The 23,085-nt window shown below is 36.0% G+C and overlaps 2 protein-coding genes across 2 annotated transcripts; one reads left to right on the plus strand and one right to left on the minus strand.

The window, feature by feature from the left end:
* On the plus strand, positions 1-14,386 carry cep70 (centrosomal protein 70). The gene is made up of 17 exons (XM_052123901.1): positions 1-114; positions 576-593; positions 971-1,070; positions 1,258-1,381; positions 6,428-6,608; positions 6,736-6,911; positions 9,142-9,201; positions 9,325-9,436; positions 9,537-9,625; positions 9,809-9,883; positions 9,994-10,096; positions 10,228-10,326; positions 10,456-10,614; positions 11,047-11,196; positions 12,266-12,434; positions 12,581-12,695; positions 14,263-14,386. The coding sequence occupies exons 2-17, from the start codon at positions 585-587 to the stop codon at positions 14,351-14,353; spliced, it is 1,812 nt and encodes a 603-aa protein (XP_051979861.1). The 5' UTR covers positions 1-114; positions 576-584; the 3' UTR covers positions 14,354-14,386.
* On the minus strand, positions 13,558-19,633 carry mmadhca (metabolism of cobalamin associated Da). The gene is made up of 8 exons (XM_052124547.1): positions 19,553-19,633; positions 18,923-18,962; positions 18,692-18,827; positions 17,026-17,243; positions 16,593-16,701; positions 16,388-16,509; positions 15,917-16,003; positions 13,558-14,980 (listed from the first exon to the last, which is right to left on the minus strand). Exons 2-8 carry the CDS (start codon positions 18,929-18,931, stop codon positions 14,765-14,767), a joined length of 897 nt encoding a protein of 298 aa, XP_051980507.1. The 5' UTR covers positions 18,932-18,962; positions 19,553-19,633; the 3' UTR covers positions 13,558-14,764.
* Positions 19,634-23,085: the final 3,452 nt, after the last annotated feature.

A 23,085-nucleotide genomic window follows, 5' to 3' on the forward strand; every position in this document is an offset into this window, starting at 1 on the left:
GTTTAGGCAGTTATTTGAAACCTAAACAGACTCGTGTTTGTTCGTTCATAAAATGTTAAATTGAACGTTTTAGCAATAAATAATTCGTAAACATTCCACGTCGGCACAGTAAAGGTATGATTTAGATTGCTACTGCTCAAAGCATTTGTTGCAAATGAGTTATCAGCGGCGATTTTCATATTGAATACATACAATTTAATTAATATATAGTGGATATGGAAGCTAATTATATATTAACAATGTTTCATTAATCGGATTCCTAGTATTGTAGTGTGTTTGATGAAAGACTATATAAAAAAAATGTTTTTGCTTTTGTAACAACATACATGATTTTATCAACACACTATCAAAAAAAGTACCTGAAAGTAACGGTATTACCATGTTTCTTTGGGTATAGTTCCATGTTAATATGGTAATATCATGATCTTGACTTTTAATGTAATTGCACATATATTGTTACTTTTAGAAATGCAATAATCTGCCCATTGTATGCAACTTTGTTCAGTGCATTCGTAAATGCAGTTGCATCACATGCATGCATGCATCTATCTTTACATGTATCTGTTTTCTTATAGGGCTTCAGGATGGAGCAGGTGAGCTGTCTTTCTATCATGAGATCACTGGTGTAGTAATCCGATCTGTGTCTCTTCTCCATCTGCTGTAAATAGAGAAGAGGGTTTGTAGAGCTGATAAGGCAGAGCAAAGTCGGAAGACTTTTTAGGAGAGTACAAATAATGTAATAGCTCACAGTGCATGTGTGTTCACGGTGAATAAACATGGATAGGAAAGCTTTGACTGCTGCATTGCAGTCCAGGGACAAAACGTATGTGTTTTTGTGGACTTACAGCCAGTATCAGGTAGCACAAATTGCAATATTTAAATGTCTGTGCAGTTTTGTTGTAGTGTTACATTTCTGATGCTATCATACCAATCATTGGCTGTTATAACTGCATTTAACATGTTCTTACAGCAAGAAGCTAGAGAGTGGGATGCCGTTAACAGGTTGTTGCAGCATCATGGATTCAAACCCGTGAACTTTGCAGATCCAACAGAGAATACGAATCTTGCAGGTAATGTTATATTTCTATTTTCATAATTTATTTATGATTCATTTTATGTAACTAACGAATATGGAGAAATTGATAAATTCTTAGTTATACAATTTTTGTTTAGAGCATGTAGTTTTGGCTCAATATGGCTTCAGTTTAATACTTCACTGTTGTATAGTGGTAATGTTTGTTTGTTTGTTGTTTGTAGAGTTGGTTCTGTTGGAGCGCAAGTCCGCGGCAGACATAAGGGTGATGTTGAAAACTATGCTTGCAGATTCTGAAAGAAGACAAGGTCTGATCCAAGAACTCATTCAGTCCAACGGCTTATTAAAGTGAGTCCAGATGTTTTTCTTTAATATTTTTTTTTTTTATTATTATTATTTACAGAATAAATAAATAGATTTAAATATTATCTTTAATTGATTTATGTCTAAATTTGTTGAGCTTATTTGTTTTTTGTTTTTATTTATTTACTTTATTTATTGTTTTATTAATGATTGGATTACGTCCATTTGCGTTGAGCTTGCTTAAAATAATTTACATATTAAAGAAAAAAGGGATTTGTTTTTTTTCATTTTCTTTTTATTTATTTCTACATTAATTTATAATTGATTGGAATATTTCCGATTGTGTTAAGATCATTTGAGATAATTTAAATATTTTTATATTTTTTTAAAGCTTAATTTTTTTATGTATTTATTCACTCGCCCGAGCCCGACCGATATGGGATTTTTGAGACCAATCTCGATTTTAGAGGGGGAAATTCACAGATTACCGATATGGTGGCGATATAGTTAATGTTTGAGCTGGAGTGAAAACAGACCTTTTCTGTGTGGATTTTGCACTGATATAACTATGCAAAGTTACTCAGAAGGCTTCTTTCTTAAATATTTTTATCTAAGAATATTTGATATTATTATTATTATATATTGTCAACTAATTCTAGAAATGAACACTGAGAAAATAAAGCAAATGCATGACTGAAATTGTTCGGTTAAAGGGGGTACCAAACTGCCAATCCTGAACAAAACAGTTTGGTGAATACATGTTTACACATTAGCTTCCACTAATGTGTAAAAAGACAAGCAATGAAAGTAGCTACGTGGTTAGCTATGTGTTTACTTTCCAGCATTGCGTCAGACCAACTAGGTAATAACATAGTGTTAAATCAACACTCATCAGAAACAATGTACCACCGCACCATTGTCTGCTGAGCTGCAAAAAGATGCTCTGATGTTTACCTATTAATCTGATACATTACTTACTGCACTGACAAACTATAGCTGGCTAACATGGCAAACAGATGTGATAAACATGAGTGACATGGTTGTCAGGGACAGGGGTAACATTATATTGAAAATGTAAAATGATGGGGGTCATTGTTTAACTTTCCAATATGCATTTCAAAAACTAGTTAGCAACTTACCGAGAAGACACCACTTAACTCTGCACTGTCTGCAGAGCCACAACAGCTCTGCTGGAGAAAACAAACTACGATAATATCGGCCGATTGATAAATCGATCAGGCACACATGTATTCATTTATTATTGATTGGATTATGTCTGAATGTGTTGTGCTTATTGAAAATAATTTGCATACTTTTTAAAAAATGTTCCCCTCATTTTATTTTTTATTTTGATTTATTAATTTAGTAATTTACCATTTTTGGATTATGTCTATTTGTGTTTATTTAAAATAATTTACATCTAAAAGAAAAAAGGAAAACATATTTTTCTCATTTTATTTTTTATTTTTATTTAAACCTCCATTTATGATTGATTGGAATATTTACGTTTGTGTTAAGCTCATTTAAGATCATTTACTTTTTTTTTTTTGTTAAAGGGGTCATGACATGTTTTTTTTTATTGTATTATTATGTTCCCTTAGGTGCAATTATAGTATTAATATATATTTTTTTTTAAGAAAAACTTTTAAAATCTAGTGATTTATGACCTTTTCCCACCCTGTTTCTCATCCTCTGATTCAAACAGTCTGTTTTGGAAGCGTTTTCCATTTAAGACTTCAGTGTTAACGCCCACTGTTATGATTGGCTAACGTCAGTGCCTATGTATCAATTATTGACGCTCCCAGCCAGAACAATATGCAAGTAAACTAAGTAAAAACACTGTGATTATTCATAATGAATGAAATTGCGCTTTAAAAAGTAGTTTAAAGTTTAAAATAGATTACTTACAGTTTGCGTCGTCGTTGTTCCCAGAATAGTCGGCACGGACTTATCTTTGAGCAACAGTTTTCTGGCAAAGCCAGCATCATATTGAGATTTGTTCTCAAAACAGTCATCCTTAAAATGTACAGAACAAACGCTTAAGTTAACACTGCCGTGACTGGGACGTCCGCAAAAAATAAACTGCATCCATTTTTCCCTGACGTCTGGATCTTTCGGCAGCTTATTCAGAGGTTTTGTTTGACCACAGCCAGGAACAGCACATCTGTGTGGCATCGTAATTTTCCTGTGCACAAGTAGTCTCTGTCAGAGCTCGCTGTCCATCGACTGAACACTTGTGAGGCGATGCGGCGATACTGAAATGAGCGTAGTTGTCTTGCGGCTTAAAGCGTAGTTATCTTGTGCTGGAGGCGGTCATATGCAAACGCTGTTACGTCACTTCTAACTGTCACGTCACTTCTAACCATGAATCCAGAACGAGCTGTATTTTGAGCTTGATTAAATAAATGATTCGTTTAGAATGGGGAGGACGTCTTAAAATATTAAACTTGCAGGACGTTTTAATGATACAAAGACCTCTTATATACCAAAAGATCAAGGCAAATTTGGTTTCTCATGTCATGACCCCTTTAAATTTTTCTCTGTTTTATTTATTAATTTATTATTGATTGTATTATGTCAGAATTATTTGTTTAATTACATTTTTCTCATTTTCTATTTTCTTTTTATTTATTCGTTCATTTATTTACTCATTTAATTTTTTTTTGGAAGATGCCCAAATATGTTGTGCTTTCTTAATTAATAATTTTGTATTTAGTCATTCATTTTTACATTTAGTTAGTTAGGTTAATTTATAATTTACTGGATTATGTTAGAATGGGTCATGCTTGTTTAAAATAGTTTACATATTAAAAAAAAAATCAAATTTTCTTTTTTTTTATTTATTCGTTCATACTTCAATTTCTAGGTTTTCATAAATGTTCAACATATCTTGGGGTCATTACATACATTTTGTAAACATACTTTCCACTCAGTCAGTTAGCACTTGTCCCTTCCAATGTGATCACACCTGAACACGTCGCTTTTGTCATCCAAATGCTCATTAATGTAAACTTAAGGCCCCCATGTGTGTGAGTGGTGCTGACCACCTGCTGTAATGTGATATATAATCTAGTATGACTGGAGAAGAATGGCGTGACCATGATATGGGGGAAATGAGATCTGCTGACATAACAGACAGGTTCCCTTTACTCTGATCTGATGTTCATTCCACTACACACTTAACTTTTTGCGCCTGTTTTCCAATATGTTAACTGCACAAGAGGGACATCTTTGACCATTGCGCTGCATCTCGCGCAGGAGCGCCGCCTTATTATCAACCTTTTTCCTGAATGCGGAAGTGTTCCACGATTTGCCTGTTTTCAATTTCCGGTCTCCATTGTTTTCACCCGCATCTGTGTATATTTTTAGTGGGTAATGTGATGTTTAAAGTATCACATTTGTAAACCTTTTCAAAAACATGTGGCTTTAATGTGCAGATACTTAAAGTTGAGATGAATTTTGTATTTTTTTTAATCCCTTTTCTCCCATTTTGGAATGCCCAATTTCCACTGCTTAGTAGGTCCTCGTGGCGGCGCGGTTACTTACCTCAATCCAGGTGGAGGAGGTCAAGTCTCAGTTGCCTCCGCTTCTGAGACCAAAACAGGTGATTAGAATCATCATCGTGCCACCCAGTGGTTGCTCAGGAAAACTTAAAGTTAAAAAGAACACCAACTTAAAAAAAAAAAGCATGTCTTGACGCACCCGTGGTTTACTTAAATGGGTAGTTCACCCAAAAATGAAAATTCTCTTATAATTTACTCACCCTCATGTGATCACAGATGTGTATGACCAGGGTTGCCAACTTTGAATACCAGGCTGGAGTGAGATTTTGATGCCAGGGCCACATTAATGAACTGTGAAATCGTCGTTCAAGCCCAGTGGGCACCATACCTGTGGCACCTTAATGTGTCTTTGGACATGTTGTGTGCATACTTGATACTAGTAGGCCTTCTATCTTGATGTCTAACACCAAAACAAGACCTCTGTAACCCTACAAGGCAATTTCACAATTTCAAAACACCCATACACTATGGCACTACCAGGGTTTCTGAGACAAAAAATGGTCTTCAATGGTGGCAAAGGTACCCGTTTCACCCACAAGCTCAAAGTTGGTTGGTTACATAATTGCAATTAATTACTAATAAACAGAATTGCTGAATTGCATTTCATGTTTACATTGGAAATCTGGTACTTTTTGAATTTGACCATTGTTTTACTTCACAATGCTTTGAGAAAGATTTGATATAATATTCTGACAATATACCTACAGTATAAATGGGTCGCTGAGCTGAGTTGGGACTGAGCTTCCAGCAAAAATGCAAATGTGCTTCTGTGACCCGAAAATTCAAGTCTCGTGCTGATGGAAAAATCCAAATTGAAGATATCTTGTTTTATTTTATATTGAATTACGTTCCTTGTGATTTACTTTGGTAGAGTGAGAGTGTGAGACAGAGCCTGAAAGCGTCAAATGCGTGAGAGTTGGCAACCTTGCTATGACTTTCTTCTGCTGAACATAAATGAAGAAATTTTGAAGAATATATCAGCTCTGTTGGTCCATACAATGCAAGTTAATGGTGGTTAGAACTTTGAAGCTGAAAAAGCATGGAAAAGCAGCATAAAAGTACTCCATACGACTTAAATCTATATCTTCAGAAGTGATATGTTAGGTGTGGGTGAGAAACAAGTCAATATTAAAGTCATTTTTTACTGTAAATTCTCCTCCCTGCCCAGTAGGTGGCAATATGCACGAAGAATGTGAATCGCCTAAAACAAAACAAGAACTCTTAGGAGAGAAGTGCGCTTAGGAGGGCTGCAGGGCTGTTCCCGGATGAAGCATGTCTGGGAATGTTTGTATTGTTAGTTCTTTTCAGTGAATCTCTTGAACTTATTCACAAATCGGTCTGAATGATTCATTAGCACATTGGTCTGATTTGTAGAAATCCTTATCCACTAATCACAGATAGCTGGAAAGATCATGGAAAAGTCATTGATCAAAAAGTGTCAAATCTGATACATTGCAAAAATTGTTCAGATCAGGAAGTGCAGTAACAACAAGCAGCATTTTAAAGGTGTATTTTTGGTTTCTTTCAGAGAGGAGGCACAGCAGCATCAGGCACGATCCACCCGTCATTCTCAGAGGGCGGCTGAGCTGGAGGGCATCCTAGATGGCGTGAAGGTCAAAGTTCAAGACCTTGAGGACTTGTACATTGGTAAAACCGCCCAACAGCACAGCCAGTTCACACAGCTACAGCAGGAAAAGAGAGATGTGGAGGTATTATTGTATTACCAAACTACTTTTTAAACTAACTTCTATTAAAGTTTTATAGGCAGAGACAACTATGAGTAAGCGATGTGTTGGTTGATTTCCCCAAACTTTTCAACTTTGTGTGTGTGGTTAGAGACAGTGTCAGTCTCTGGAGCAGAAGCTCTCACAGGAGAAAGAGCAGGTCTCTCAGCTACAGAAGAAACTCCAGTTTGCAGTGAGGGAGGAAGAGAGACGTATAGCCCGACAGAACCAGAGCTTCCAGCAGATCCATGGCAGATCAGCTCGACACAACTCCACCACCGACCAGCAGTGAGTGACAGAGAGAATCACAGGATCATCATGGCCTGCACTTTGATATAGCACCTTTTATTAACCTTCGAGGTTACCAAAGCACTTTACACTGTGACCCATTCACACACACACTCATACACCAATGGCGGTAGAGCTGCCATGTAAGGCGCTAGCCTGCCATTGGGAGCAACTTGGGGTTCAGTGTCTTGCCCAAGGACACTTCGGCATGTGGAGTCGTGTGGGCCAGGAATCGAATCACCAACCCTGCGATTAGTGGCCGACCAGCTCTACCACCTGAGCCACAGCCGCCCCATGGCCATCTGACCATCATAAATATTAATTTGGTTTTGTAGCTGCATTTTAAAGTAGAGTCAAATAAACTAAAGTATGTACAACCTGTACATCTATAAATTGGTATATATTGAATATAAAGTGTTTCGTTGAGATTTTTTTTGTCACATATAATGTAGAAAAAAGGGTCAAAGGTCATACTAGTCAGGGTTCTGATGGTCATGAAAAGCATGGATATATTGTGGTTGCCACTTTAAGGCCAGAGTATACTTAATTTATCCACGTTCCGGATCAGATTGCATCCAGCTGTATGTGTGTGTATATATATATATATATATATAATATAGCTCTGGAAAAAATTGAGACCACTGCAAAATGATAAGTTTCCCTGGATATACTATTTATAGGCATGTGTTTATAGAATAAAACAAAAATGTTCATTTTACTCAAAGTACTGACAACATTTCTCCCAAATTCCCAATAAAAATATTGTCATTTAGAGCATTTATTTGCAGAAAATGACAACTGGTCAAAATAACACATTATTTTTATATAATACTTTAATGTTTTAACTTATCAATATTTGGTGGAATAACCCTGATTTTCAATAACGGCTTTCATGCGTCTTGGCATGCTCTTTATCAGTCTTTCACATCGCTGTCGGGTGACTTTATGCCACTCCTGGTGCAAAAATTCAAGCATCTCGGCTTTGTTTGATGGCTTGTGGCCATCCATCTTCCTCTTGATCACATTCCAGAGGTTTTCAATGGGGATCAGGTCTGGAGATTGTGCTGGCCATGACAGGGTCTTGATCTGGTGGTCCTCCATCCACACCTTGATTGATCTGGCTGAGTGGCATTGGAGCATTGTTCAATCCTCAGAGATGGAGAACATTGTCAGAGCCGAAGGAAGCACATTTTCTTCGAGGATAACCATGTACGTGGCTTGATGCGTCCTTGACAAAGACGAATCTGCCCGATTCCAGTTTTGTTGAAGCATCCCCAGATCATCACCGATCCAGGAGTGGCATAAAGACAACAGCAATGTGAAAGACTGGTGGAGAGCATGCCAAGATGCATTAAAGCTGTGATTGAAAATCAGGGTTATTCCACCAAATATTGATTTCTGAAATCTTCCTAAGTTAAAATATTAGTATTGTGTTGTTTCAAAATGAATCTGAACTTGTTTTCTTTGCATTACTCGAGGTCTGAATACACGGCATCTTTTTTGTTATTTTGACCAGTTGTCATTTTCTGCAAATAAATGCTCTAAATGACAATATTTTTATTGGGAATTTGGGAGAAATGTTGTCAGTACTTTATAGAATAAAACCAAAAAATTCATTTTACACAAATATAAATAGTAAATCCAGAGAAACTGATAATTCTGCAGTGCTCTCTTCATTTTTTTCAGAGCTGTAAATATATATATATTTGTATGCATGTGTAAACGTATACATGCAACATACTTGTGCATATATATATATATATATATGTATATGTATATGTGGTTTGAGTATTTCTGTAACTGTTGATCTCCAAAAGTCTCTGGAATTTACTCCGAATGGTGCTAAAAACTAAATATTATCCACTGAGCGGCAGTTCTGCGGACTGAAATGTCTCGTTGGTAAGAGAGGTCAACAGAAAATGGCCAGATTGGTTTGAACTGACAAAGTCTACAGTAACTCAGATAACCGCTCTGTACAATTGTGTTGAGAAGTATATCATGTCTGAATACTATTCTGAGATGTGGGTTGGCACTGTTTTGGTGGAATGAGGGGGACCTACACATTATTAGGCAGGTGGTTTTAACGTTTTGGCTGATCGGTGCATTAAATTCTTATGGTGCTTTTCTCAGCATGTATGTGATGGAATGTGATTGTCAATTACTTAATAATTTCATGTAGTACATTCAAATACATATTTTATTGACAACCTTAATTATTTTGTTTCTGAAGGATTTTGGATGTCATTGCCGTCTACGAGTCCCAAGTGCAGCAACTATGTAATGAACTCAAGTAGGTGTTTGAAGGATTTTAGCATTAATTTGGACTTTTTCAAAGTAATCTACAATAATTACACATACACCTGAATCAGGTTTAAAGAAATATGTCTTTATCCAATGGCATCTTGTCTGGCAGACTGTACAAAAGTAGCTCAGGAGAGAACGACTCCTTAAACTCCCAGAAGAACATGTATATTACGGACAAAGATGTCACTGACACGTCATCCAACTACAAAACCCTTTTGAAGGTTGTCTTTCTCTCATTATCAAAAGTTGTCAATAAACATTTGATGTCTCGCTTCTATTTATACCCAGTGAATTATTAAATGTGGTTCTGATTCACTGCAGTCGTACCAGAAGCAGCTAAAGGAGACCAAAGCTCAGCGAGAAGAACTCAGGACTGAAATCCAGCAGCTTAAAGAAGATCTGGAGTCCAGGTTAGTAATGATCTGGAATAACTCAGTGGCTGTGTTCTTCAATCTAGTGAGCTAGAAGCAGGTTTATAAAGGTTACCTAACTAGTTTGTGCTAAAACGTTTCATTGGAATCACCCCGTATACCTCTAAAAACAGATTGCTTATTTATATCTTTGGTCATATGGTTTATCATTAAATGTTTTAGACCCACTGTAAAAGAACTGAAGACCTGCAAGCAGCAGTTGAGACGCATGGATCGGATTATTCAGCAGAACATCAGGTAAAACAGATATATTTTTTAAAACATGATGTGTCCAATTGGATCTACATAACAAAAAGGCCCAATCCAGTTGAATTTTGAGAGTAAATGTTTTATTTTTAATCTCCCAGGTCAGCTCAAGCACTGAAAACACAGAACATGCCAGAGACGCTAAACATCGATAACACCAGCATACAGTCCCAGGAGGCCTCCACCTGCAAGAGATACCTTATGGTGCGTAGAAATGCACTGAAATATTGGTATAACTTGGGTACAGTGTTGGTCTTGTGTCGATGTTTTCAAGTTTCCTGCAGCTGTCAATGTTGTTCATGTGAGTGTAATGTTTCCGGCTTTTGATTTTTCAGGACGTTTGCAAGGAACTCAACGTTTGTGACGTCAATCATATAGTTTCTTCTGTGAAAGTTCGATGCAAAGAGGCAAAATCTGCCACCAAACTGGAGAAGGTGCACTTTTAAAACGGCTTTCATAATTCTCTATTTTTAACCGTACAGTGTTTCTGGCCACTACAAATATTGGGGAAGTGAATATCTTCATAAGTGATCTCTACTGTCATTGTCTGATGTACTTGGTAGATTCTTCATGACATCACAGCAGTCCTGACCAATCCCAGGGCTCCGCTGGGGTTGCTGAGACAGCGTGCACAGGCTTCTAGAGATCCCAGTCAGGAGGTTGAGTTTGAGCATATTATTCCCACCCTGGTAGTTTGGAGCCAACAACTTAACTCTCTAGCAGTGAGTAACATCCACATCCACGTTCACCTTCACTTAACTGATTCATTTGGTTGAAATTTGGGCAAATTGAAAACAGTCATTAAGTCTGAATGGTTTTTGCTTGGCTGTAAGTTACTAATGTGTTGAGTTTACCAAGTAATGAATGTACATAGCATTGATGAATTTCTGTTTATAAAATTATGTAAATTTACAGAAAATTTAGTTGAAAGGACATGAAAAAAAAAACACAATTTGCATAATCTTTCTGCTTTTCATGTTTCACGAATTTCCGCATTGTAAACGCAACTACAAACGACAAACATGTATAACACATGCTTTTCCACAATGCACTGTAGCCTGAAGATATATATACTATATGTTGACTGTATATTTTTAAGTATCTGCCACTCTATGCCATTGTGCTGACATTTACAAATCTGTATGCATCATCAGGATCTTCATCGTGCCCTTAGTAGACTGCAGAAGAGGTTGTTGCCATGGCAGCCAGAGGGCAGTATAACTACTCCTTTGGATTCAGTGCGGATGGAAGACTTAATGCTTATCGTTGAGACACTATTAGATGAAACGGCATCAGATGACAAGGTAAATCTCAGCATAGTCGCAATGTTCCAACCTTAATATTATTGATCCTGAAGTAGTCCATCTGGGGCTGGATTCATGAAAATCTTCTCGAGAAAAAAATACGAAATTTCTTAGGATAAATTATCAGTTCGTAAGATGTTTATACTGGATTCACGAAAATCTTGAGATAAAATACGGAATTTTTTAGGATAAATTATCAGTTCGTAAGACGTTTATACTGGATTCACGAAAATCTTGAGATGAAAATACGGAATTTCTTTGGATAAATTATCAATTCGTAAGACGTTTATACTGGATTCACGAAAATCTTGAGATAAAATATGGAATTTCTTAGGATAAATTATCAGTTCGTAAGACGTTTATACTGGATTCACGAAAATCTTGAGATGAAAATACGGAATTTCTTAGGATAAATTATCAGTTCGTAAGACGTTTATACTGGATTCACGAAAATCTTGAGATGAAAATACGGAATTTCTTTGGATAAATTATCAATTCGTAAGACGTTTATACTGGATTCACGAAAATCTTGAGATAAAATATGGAATTTCTTAGGATAAATTATCAGTTAGTAAGACGTTTATACTGGATTCGTGAAAATCTTGAGATAAAATACGGAATTTCTGAGGATAAATTATCAGTTCGTAAGACGTTTATACTGGATTCATGAAATTCTTGAGATAAAATACGGAATTTCTTAGGATAAATTATCAGTTCGTAAGACGTTTATACTGAATTCGTGAAAATCTTGAGATAAAATACGGAATTTCTGAGGATAAATTATCAGTTCGTAAGACGTTTATACTGGATTCACGAAAATCTTCTAAAGAAAAAATATATATTCTTAGAATTAATTATACCTTAAAGTTGACAGAGACTAGAAAACTTTAAGAAAATTGTAGATAAAGGTGATGTTTTATGTAATTACATGCAGAAAACTGCAATTGCACTGTAGTCTGGTGGAAATTCCAGACTGGCTGAGATCACTAAAGCGCCTTTTAAGAAGAATTTTATTCTCAATATTTTGAGAATCCGGCCCGCAGCTCCTGATATTCACAATATACTGCAGGTTCTGCGAAGTCCCACTAGACACACGCTGGAGTCCATGGTCGCCCACTTCCAAAAGCTCTTTGACGCCCCCTCCCTGACAGGAGTTTATCCACGCATGAATGAGGTCTACACCAGGCTGGGCGAGATGAACAATGCCATGCGGAACCTTAGAGATATTTTGGACTTGGGTATGATGTCAACAGAATTGCCCTAAAATATTGGGCTCTCTTTTTATTTTATTGAAATTTCACCAATGGATTATTAAACTAAAAAACTACCAGTAAGAGTATAAGAATGAAATATGACTCTCATTTTCTTTCATGGCTTGTTTTAGATGATAGAGCGCCTCCTAGCGAAATAGTCAACAAGGTCGCCAGAATCGTGTCTCTGTCTGGTAACGTCGCAGGTCAGGAACTTTATAACCTGTTGGAAACCACTGACATAGACAGGTGTGTAGAAAAACTCTCTATTTGAATCTTTAATTGTGCTCAAAATGGGCCTGTGCAAATTGTTGTTAAAGGGATATTCCAGGTTCAGTACAAGTTAAGATCAAACAACAGCATTTAAGGCATAATGTTGATTTACACAAAAATGTATTTTGACTTGTCCCTCCTTTTCTTTAAAAAAAGCAAAAATCAAGGTTACAATGAGGTATTCAATGGAAGTGAATGGGGGCCAATCCATAAACGTTAAAATTCTGTTTCAAAAGTATAGCAACAAGATGTAAACAAAATGCATGTTTACATGATTCTAGTGTGATACAATTTTCTTAAACGCAGTTTACAAATTTGTTGCCATTATTACGCAACACCGTAAACGACCGTTAAAACAAGGATTTAAACCACTTTACAGCTCAAATAATACTACCAAAAATGGGTCTGTCTTCCATTGTAAGTGTCTCACTGTAACATCGATTTTTGCTTTTCGAGTCAAATTTTTTTTTTTTTATAAACATTGTCACAAATGCTGTCATTTGAGCACAACTTGTACTGAACCCGGAATATTCCTATAAAATTCCTCGTGCAAATTAACTTTGTTCAGTGCATCAAATTACATATGAACTGTTCTTGTACAGATTTTCAATTTGTTCACGTAAGAATAGTAAAAAAAAAAAAATACTGGCATAAATTTTCGCTTTCAATGCAATGCATTAATTGACATAATAATGGTTTAACCCTCCTATTGCATTCAAGGGTGTAATTCAAGCTTATAAATAATTCATAGCCCCGATGGTTTTCATCTAAAACTATATTGCAAGTCAATAATAAGTTCTTAACTGTTCACACGTGTAAAAATATTTGGCGTGTTAACTGATGAATGTAAAATTTATTAATTATTATGCCATTTTGTTTTTTTAGAAATAATACAATTTAGAAATTATTTGACATTTCAAAATATATATTAATTACAGCAAATCCAGTGTGATGCATGTGAAGACATCATTTTGTAATAAATATTTCTGTGAAATATTTACCTAAAATAACATAATATACCATTTATATTAATATCTAATGTGAGAATTACTAGTAATCTGAACGCATTTCCTATTACTCAAAACTGCTCAATACAACAATGTATTTTTCAACCAAACAAATCGAAATATATTCTATTAACTTGCATGAACTGCTGAATGTTGTGCATCAGAGTAAGTTTCCTATTTCAAGCCCAATTTAGACTGTGTGCATGTACTTTTGCCACATTACCTTTGATTTAGTTTATTACATTTTTCGTGTGTGAGAAAGTTTGGAAAAAAAAGACATATTAAAGTTAAAATTGACCTGCAAACACAAGATGTAAAAATTATTTTTACTTTAATTTTTAAATTTCAAACAATTTTATATAAAAAGAAAAAGTGTGTTTTGACAAAGTTTGGTTCCCATGCTAAAAAACTTTGCAATACCTCTCCCGGGTCAAATATTTGGTCTACTTGTTCATGGAGGCCCATTTGCAAACTACAAAACCTTACATTGATGTCAACGGTTGTGTATAAACCATTCTATGTTGTTGTTTTTGCAGCATTATCGTAAAGATAAAGGAACATGAAGAATTTTTTCCAGTTTTCCATTCTTTCATACTGGAGCTTCTACAAACTCTGAGTGAGACCTAAAACTTTTATTCACATTTCATCAAGAATATCAAGACCACTGCAAATCACAGCTAACCAAACTAAAGAAATACTGTATTTACAGTCTAGTGTATGACAATCTGAGCTAAATGAAAGTTGTATCGTGGCACTGGTTGACTTCCATTTTGTCTTTTCAGATGTCCAGAATCTAGACGACATTTTACCAACAATACGCTCTCTCAAGTCAACGATGTGAAGATAAAGGCTGATTGTTTTGTAAAGCACTGTGTGGTTTCATATGGTTTGTTGTTTAGACAATACTGCATGTTTTAAGTGTTCATATATTATAAATAAATTGCATTTTTGTAACCTCACAACTGGCAAATTTTCATTAAAATCTCTTGAAGTGTAAAGAAAAAGTTTGGGATACTGTTCAAGTTTTAAAAGGGTCTGTCAGTCCCCTCCCTGTAAAGCAATGGAGTGCCCTTGAAGTTTCTCCATAATCAGACTGTTGGAAGGTGCGTTAGTGATCAGTGTTAACGCAAATGATGGTGTCCCCTTTAAGACATGACGTATGATGGTACAGGATGCCAGGTCCTCGATGTGAAAGCCAGCATGATGGCGAACGTCTTCAGGCAAAATATAGTCCTGTGTCTGATCTCCAAAAAACTGCAAGAGTAAAAATTGTCAACATTAGCTTTTTTCCTTAAATTGTGTAAATTAATATTTAGTCCCATTTTACACTGAATACAGATATATCGGCACTTTTAAAGGGGTCATATAATGCCATTTTTGTACAAGTTAATATGAATCTTTAGAGTCTAAATGAAAACTTTGTAATATACTTTTATTAAAAATACTCATTAGTATTTTAAGAAAACACAAATTTTACCTGCTCAAAAACAGCTCTGTTTTCAGCACGCCGTTTCAGTGCATATGACTTTAAATGATAATGAGCTTTGGTCACCCCGCCCCTTCTTAGCAAAACCAGCTTTATACTGACCCTCGTTTATAAAGCAGTCTGGTGAAAAATGATTCGCGCAAACATGAACGCATTGACGTTGCTCGTGGGGAATATTCCCATCGTAAACAAAACTCAGCCACTGCATCTTCAGCGGTTCAGATTTAGGAACATCAAAATGACTGCTGTGTTCGTTATTACACCGAAGAACAGGACACCACAATCGCTTAGGCACCATTCTGCTCCAGTGTATCAACAATGATGACGGACTATGATTGACAGCTCGCTCACGAGCGAGGGCGGGTCTGTGTTGAAACACTGCTGTCAATCAACAATCCTGGGAGGGGCGTCCGACCGTGTGACGTCGAACGGCTCGATTTGAGGCAGGGGAAAATATATAAGGAGATTAAAACAAAAACACTGGATGGATTTTTATCATAATAGGATGGTTGTGTACAGGCACAGCCAACACACATTTCAGTACAATCAACTTGAAAAAGTGCATGTACCATTATATGACCCCTTTAAATATTTGGCAATGCTTTACAAGTTAACATTAAAAGTTGTATTAACCTAGATTAAAAAATGTTGTTCATTATTAGTTTGTGATACCTAAAGCATTAACCACAGATGAAGGTACTTACAGCTTTCCCTGATAACGGGTTGATGAAATCTGCCCAGTAGCCTCCTCTCCACAGTGTGAAGCAGATTTCTTTAGCACCACTGACAAACTGCAGAGAAAACATCATACATTATAGGTCAAACAAGTCCTCAACCAAATATATACAGAAAGTTCACGGCTTTAAAAACAACAGATCAGTGTTTTTATTTGTTTATAACAATAAGATAGTTGGGAGAAAACTAATTAAAATATATTTTCATGCCTCCAAAATGTACAATAAAATGTGTCTTTGATACACATTCTATATAACATTTTTAAACATGGCCATCTAGAGTTAATCTAGTGGTATTTTCATAAGAAATTTGAGATTGTCGACCATATTTAAATCACTTCAGTTGCCCTAAAATACTAAAACTAACAAAACAACTAAATTTTGACGCATTACAGATGTTTTAGGCATACGTGTCTGAATCCACAAAATGACAAAACTCACATTATCCAGCAGTTGTTTGTGATCTGTTTCCAGTTCTTCTGTTTCCACGGTTTCATTTATCTGTGTTACCGTGACAACCGTAATGGGACTTGGAGGAAGTACAGGAAAAAACTGTTCCAACTCTGACAGGACAAAGCAAAGACATTATCGTCAAAACGGCACCAACCACTTCAAGCTGAAAGTGTTTGACAAAAATGGGCTTCACCTTTCTTTAGCAGCTCTGGGCAGGAATGCATGGAACATACAACATTTGAGTGATTAAAATAGTGTTCTGCTTTGCTGACTCGTTGTGCCATGAGAGAAACTTCTTTACCCTGCACAACACAGAAGGATTAACGTTAAAAAATAAGTACCAAAACATTACAATTGGAACTAGTGTCATGTAATTTGTCCTTGCTGAAATTGAAATCCTACACAAAGGGACAAAATCACATCCAATCAGAAGATATTAGATGTTTAATGAACATCTGTGTGGACTAATCGAGATGCCATGGTGGGAGGAGCAATTCAGCTTGATGCAACCAACAAAATGTCTTGTAATGTGCCACTAGTTACAGCTGATTGGGACACAAATGTAAAAAAAGATGAAAAATCTTTTTCCTATTGAAGATTGAAATTGTTTTCTAAGTGATCGTTACCTGATATTCATTAACAAACTGTGCGAGTATAAACTCGTGCCTCTCTGTGCTGGATGGGGCAGACAGAATGTCCGGGACGGTCCGATGTACTGGCCCTCTCTTCTGTAACCCTGTGCCCTTAAGGTGACAGTCGAAGCCCACGTTGCCCGGCAACTGGAAGCGTTGGTCTTGAGGCCCAAATGGACCCATCATTTCATCTGGCCATACTGTTCTGGTACCTTTCAGAGAGAATTTAATCAAACAAGTTACTTTAATTTTAGTTAAAAATTGTAGGCAGTTTTGACCCAAAATTTGAAAAACAAGTCCCAACAAAGCGTAATATATAATTAAAAGTTCCGTATATTATTACACTTAAAATGTTCCAATAAAACGTTCATTTAAATTTGACTAAATGCATTTAATTTCCACACACATCAGATTTGTAAATAAAAGTTACTGTAGTGACTGAAATGTAAATGTAAAGTAAAATGTACTTTAATGAATGTTATGTCATGAAATTAAGTACATTTTACTTAAATTTATAGGCATTAAAAATCACTCCGAAAAACTGTGTGCAAAAAAACGTACAAAATAAAAAAAGAATTACTTGAATCTTACACGTCATTTTCTTTTCAAAGTAAATTTTAATGGTATAAATTTAAGTGACATCTACTTAATTTCATGATGTAACATTGATTAAATTGAGTAAATGTTACTTAAACATTTACGCTCTGCTCAAGCACCACTCACGCTCACTGGTAAAAAAAAAAGTTCGCTCAAATCCCGCTCCGACGTGAACTTTCTCTGTAGTATAAATGGATAACAACATCAAATTAAGCCTTAAACAAAATTCAGTTCTAAATGACCTTTATTTACTTTAAACAAGTCGCCAAACACGAGAAAACTTGCATAAGTGCAAATTCGCGCTTTTCAGATTAAACTGGATCTGAGTGACACAACCGACCCAGAAATACACAATCTTTTCGACTTTAAAGTTTGAGTCGTTTATGGCAATAATGAAATAATGACTGATCCCTGGACATGTTTATACTTGTTGTCTCCTCAGAATGATTATTACTGTAAATTTGATACATTAATAGGTTTCTGATTTAATGGTATCAGACTTTGGGTCGTTATTTATATAATAATTATTATATTAGTAGATACCATGTGCCCCCTTTGTTTATCCTTGATATCTTTAAAGCAGCATAAAGTGAATCTGGACTTTAAATGCATCAAACAATCATGTGTTGTGCATGCGCTCTTTATATGTACAGCAAGGTTTAACCTTGGATTTAACAAATACAAAATATTCTTCCTGCATAAAGTGAGATTTTGTCCCAAATGTAATTTATCAGACTTCTGATTTATACTTTTGTGTCCTTTTGAAGCTTGAAGAGGTGCTCACCATAAACTGCCATTGTATGACATCACTGAGCACAATATTTATTTTCTCAATTTTTGTTAAGAAAAAGAAATAAAGTCATATAGGGTTATAACAACACAGGGATGAGTAAACAATGACTGAATTTTCATTTTTGGGTGAACTAATCCTTTAATGTTTTCTGCTATATTTACTTAAACCACTAAATACTTTTTTTCAGTGAAGGTTTAAGTCCACTTTAAAAGCATAAAAATCATATGTTCATGCTTGAATGTATACAAAAGCAATGTATGTATTACACACCTGAGTGTTGAAATGGTAAAGCTATATATGGCTCATCTGAACCAGATGATCCAGCTGCTGAAAATCCTCTCACTGTCGCCATACCTGCGTGAACCACAGATGACTGGCACACCTGTCTGGCCCTCCTGCAGAGCACCTGTAGAGTTCAACACAGAGAAACAGGGTTACAACAGCACTACAAACACATAAAGGATCTGAATGAAGAACTTAAGGATTAATTAAAAGACTCACACTCGCCATAATGGTGCAGACAGGTCCACTTCACTTTATGCTGTAAAAAACAAATATGTCGTCAGTTATGGGATTCTGATGCAAGGATTTTTACAAATTAATTTATAGAAAGAACAATTTCGAGTGGTTAAATAATATAGTGCTGAGCTTAACTGGAAACAAATATTCAATAATGACATTGTCTTGACTTTAAAAGTGGTCTGATAAGTTACAAGTTTCTACATCAAATATTTGTTTTGTTTTTTGTAATAAGAAATATCCATAACAGCCATTGTTTTGATAAAAGACTGTTGCATAACTTACAAAATAAACCTTTAACAACAGCCATTTGTAACATGCACGTGTATTTTTAACCATTCTATTATTAAATATATTGATTTTGTTCTTGTGTACTACAGAAATTAGCTTTTTAAAACGTTGAATTTGACAAACAGCTCAACACAAACACACAGTCAGCAGATCGCTGTCATTTTAAACAGTTATAACACAACTAACATCAGATTTTAGTGTCTAATTGTCAACAAAACGCTGTTCTCTTAATATATATGTTTATTGCACAGGTTTACAGTTGATGTGTGTTTATTTTACAGTGTTTTTGAGGTAAAGGACAGTGTGTTCTCAGTCACTCACCCTGTTTGTCTTCGCCAGATTCTGCTGATCACGTCCGCATGTTCAGAAACGTGACTCGTGACGTCATGACGGCGCGACGCAAGGGACAAACGCCGGAATAAAATAAAAAGCAGCTAAATAAAACTAAAAATAAAGAAAGAAATCTAAAAGATAAACGAAATGAAATAAATATGCAAACAAATAAAAAAATGAAAAATAAATAAAAATACAAATGTATGCATTCCAAACATATATAAAAGTAAAGTAACACAAAGTAAAATAAAATAACAAAACTAATCAAAATAAAATAAAGCTAATACTAATTAAGACTTAAGGGTGCGATTTTGTCATGGTAAAGTATGCAAAAAATTTTACAACTCCCTTAAAGATATTAATTAAATAAATGTCCTGAGATATCTCACCGGTCTCTGTGACAGCTGTAGACATTGTAGATGGCAAACAAAAATGTGTCCGTGGGCCATGGACATTGACGCTTTTTACCTGTCAATCATTTTGTTTGTCCTCATAGTGTTGTATAAGTGCATCTTTGAGGATATGATTCATAATGTTCGTCAGTTAAGGGCGCTATTGTGCCACTGTTAAATTTGACAGACAGATGGAAAAAAAAATTCTGATATTTTGCTCAGTTTTGGTCTCAAAATGATCTTTGGAGGGCGGGGTTTTGGAACGAGGGGTGGCTAATTCAAAGACTCAGTCCATTGAAAGCTTCAGAATGATAAAATTGCTTACAGTACCTTAAAAATGACTTAACAATCAGCAATCAATAGGTATTTTAGGTAATGTAACATGATAAAAATTGTCTAATATTTAAATGATGATAGATTATTTTTACTACTAACGAGCAGGGCTGAAAATATGCTAAATGTTTATATAAATTGATGTATTTCCACTAAATATAGTTCTGAATCACTCGCAGTGTTTCATATCTTGCTCATTTAAATAAAATTGTCTAGTTAATGAATGGGAGAAGTTGGAACAGCCATCGGATGAAGATATAAAGTCCCGCATAACAGCTAAGAGCCAATCATCTTTTGATTCAGACATCGCCTGTCAATGGTATTGATACCATCGTTTCAGATTTTACTGCTGATTTGAAACATGTTCTTTGATCGTAATCTTGACCAACCATTTTAGAGATTTCGGTCTTTTCACATTCAAGTAGATAGGAGCTGCACTTTCGCTTCCAGAGTGTTTCAAAAATGGCCGCCAGTGGACTGACATGTCAGAAATACTGTGACGTAACAAAAATGTAATTTATGCTAGATTGAATTATATTTGAATGAGTAGCCCAGTAAATAAGCAAAATGTTCATATAAACCCATATAGCAAAACTGAAATAGCTCACGGTCTTTGTTATCTTGCTCTCATTTTAATCAAAATACTGACAATATGAACCTGGGACAGTTCTAGGGGGGGCCGAGTAACCTGCACCCCCCATGTGCCACCCCCCACTCACAGACCCCAACCCAAACGTATGATATAACACTCGCACCACACAACGCCCGCACTCGCACCCCCGGATACTGCGCATGGCACACACAAATCCCCGCTAAAATATAACACTGGCACACCGGACGGAATTTAGGTGCCACCCCAGACTGATCATGGTACCCTGCCTGGCCCCCCTGTAAAAAAATCCTGGCAGCGCCCCTGATTCAAACACTTGTTTGCTCCTCACAGGGGTCACTTATATTTTCATTTATTTTATTCAAATGAGAATACCTCCTTGAGCAGTACAGAAGGATCCATATTGTACAGTTTCCTAATCTCCATCATTTTTTCCCCCATCAATTCTGTTATAATATTAATTTGTCTTTTTTTATTGAAAAACAATAACAAGTGTAAAAAAAAAAACCACACACACATTTTCAATATGCAACCAATTTGCATATGAAATTTGGCCATATAAATCCGTAAAGAGAAATCGCATTGACTGATTGCGTCACTTTCCTCATGCGTTGACAGATAGTGTCCACTAGGTGTCAGCAAAAGTAGCAAATTGGCAGCAATGGCATAAAGCAATTGGAGACCTAATAACAGCAAAAATCGTGACAGAAAAAAAGAGGGAGTAGTGTTATAAAAGAGCGGGAGCCTGTCAAATGAGACAATGTGGCTCCATAGGAAGGTTAGACAGGGCGAGAAAGGCTCTTTGGGCGGAATAGCCTGTCTGAAGGGGCAGGGTGGTTCCCTAAGGACTGGGTGCAAAGGTCTGACTGATGTGTCCTTAATGGAAGTTCAAATGAAGTGAGGTTTGGGCCAAAGTCTCTCTCTTTCTCGCTCTCTCTTCAGTTTTAAGGTGATTTTTCGTCATGAGAAATATTAGTACATTCATATTGCCGAAGCATTAACATGAAAACGCAAAATAATGAATTGTCAACATTTAAAATATACAGTGTATTCGGCAAAGAAGGACAAAGAGGACTTAAAAAGAATGTGTGCTTACAAATAAAGGAAAAATGAAATTAAAAAATATAATAAAAACAACCTCTCTGGATCTATCTCATTCCACACACCCACGTATTTCCACTTGCATCTGCATCACCAACAGCCACAGTCTGGTGCGTTCAGGCCGGACGTGGGAACGAACTAGTCAACGGCTCTCTGTTATGGGTGGGTCACATCATGGAAGGCATTTTGAGTTATACTGTGAAAACGCAGTGATTAGAAACAATAGCATTCAAGCATTGTGATTAACAGGGCTATGTAGCGATGCAACAGTCACCCAAGGAAGTGATGTATTTAAAATGACTCCTTAAAGGAATAGTTCAGCCAAAAATGAAAATTCTCTCATTTACTCAACCGCATGCCATCATAGATATATGACATTCTTTCCAATGCAAAACACAAAGATTTTGGGAAAAATATCTCTGTAGCCCTGTAGGTCCTTACAATGCAAGAACCACACGTTTCTACAATGGCCAGAACTTAGGGGCAGTGGTGGCTCAGCGGTTAAGGCTCTGGGTTACTGATCAGAAGGTCGTGGGTTCAAGCCCCAACACCACCAAGACACCACTGTTGGGCCCTTGAGCAAGGCCCTTGAACCTATCTGCTCCAGGGGTGCCGTATCATGGCTGATCCTGCACTCTGACCCCAGCTTAGCTGGGATATGTGAAAAATAAATAATTTCACCATGTATATGCAGAAATGTATGTATAATGTGTGACAATTGGTCAAATTAAATTAAATTAATTAAATTAACTTTGAGCTCCAAAAAGTAAATAAAGGCAGCATGAAAGTAATCCATACGACTCCAGTGGTTAAATACTCGTCTTTAGAACCAATATGATCGGTGACGGTGAGAAATGGATCAGTATTGAAGTCCTTTTTTACTATAAATTCTTCCCGTCCAGTAGGTGGCGACAGCATTTGTGGCATAATGTTGATTACCACAAAAATAATGTTGACTCATCCCTCCTTTTCTTTAAAAAATAAAGCAAAAATCTGTGTTACAGTGAGGCAACTTACATGCCTTAGTAGTTTTACAACTGTGTTGCAATGACGGCATAATGCCGTAAACATTAAAACGACAATTT

This window comes from Xyrauchen texanus, chromosome 50 (assembly GCF_025860055.1).
Source record: "Xyrauchen texanus isolate HMW12.3.18 chromosome 50, RBS_HiC_50CHRs, whole genome shotgun sequence".
In the NCBI taxonomy this organism is placed as follows: domain Eukaryota; kingdom Metazoa; phylum Chordata; class Actinopteri; order Cypriniformes; family Catostomidae; genus Xyrauchen; species Xyrauchen texanus.

Excerpts from the sequence above, each read along its gene's own strand:
- mmadhca (XM_052124547.1), bottom strand. Across the intron at positions 16,702-17,025 it reads AGTTTGTTAATGAATATCAG|GGTAAAGAAGTTTCTCTCAT; the intron begins GTAACGATCACT and ends TGTGTTGTGCAG. Across the intron at positions 16,510-16,592 it reads CCCAGAGCTGCTAAAGAAAG|AGTTGGAACAGTTTTTTCCT; the intron begins GTGAAGCCCATT and ends TTGTCCTGTCAG.
- cep70 (XM_052123901.1), top strand. Across the intron at positions 9,202-9,324 it reads CAACTATGTAATGAACTCAA|ACTGTACAAAAGTAGCTCAG; the intron begins GTAGGTGTTTGA and ends CTTGTCTGGCAG. Across the intron at positions 10,615-11,046 it reads AACAACTTAACTCTCTAGCA|GATCTTCATCGTGCCCTTAG; the intron begins GTGAGTAACATC and ends ATGCATCATCAG.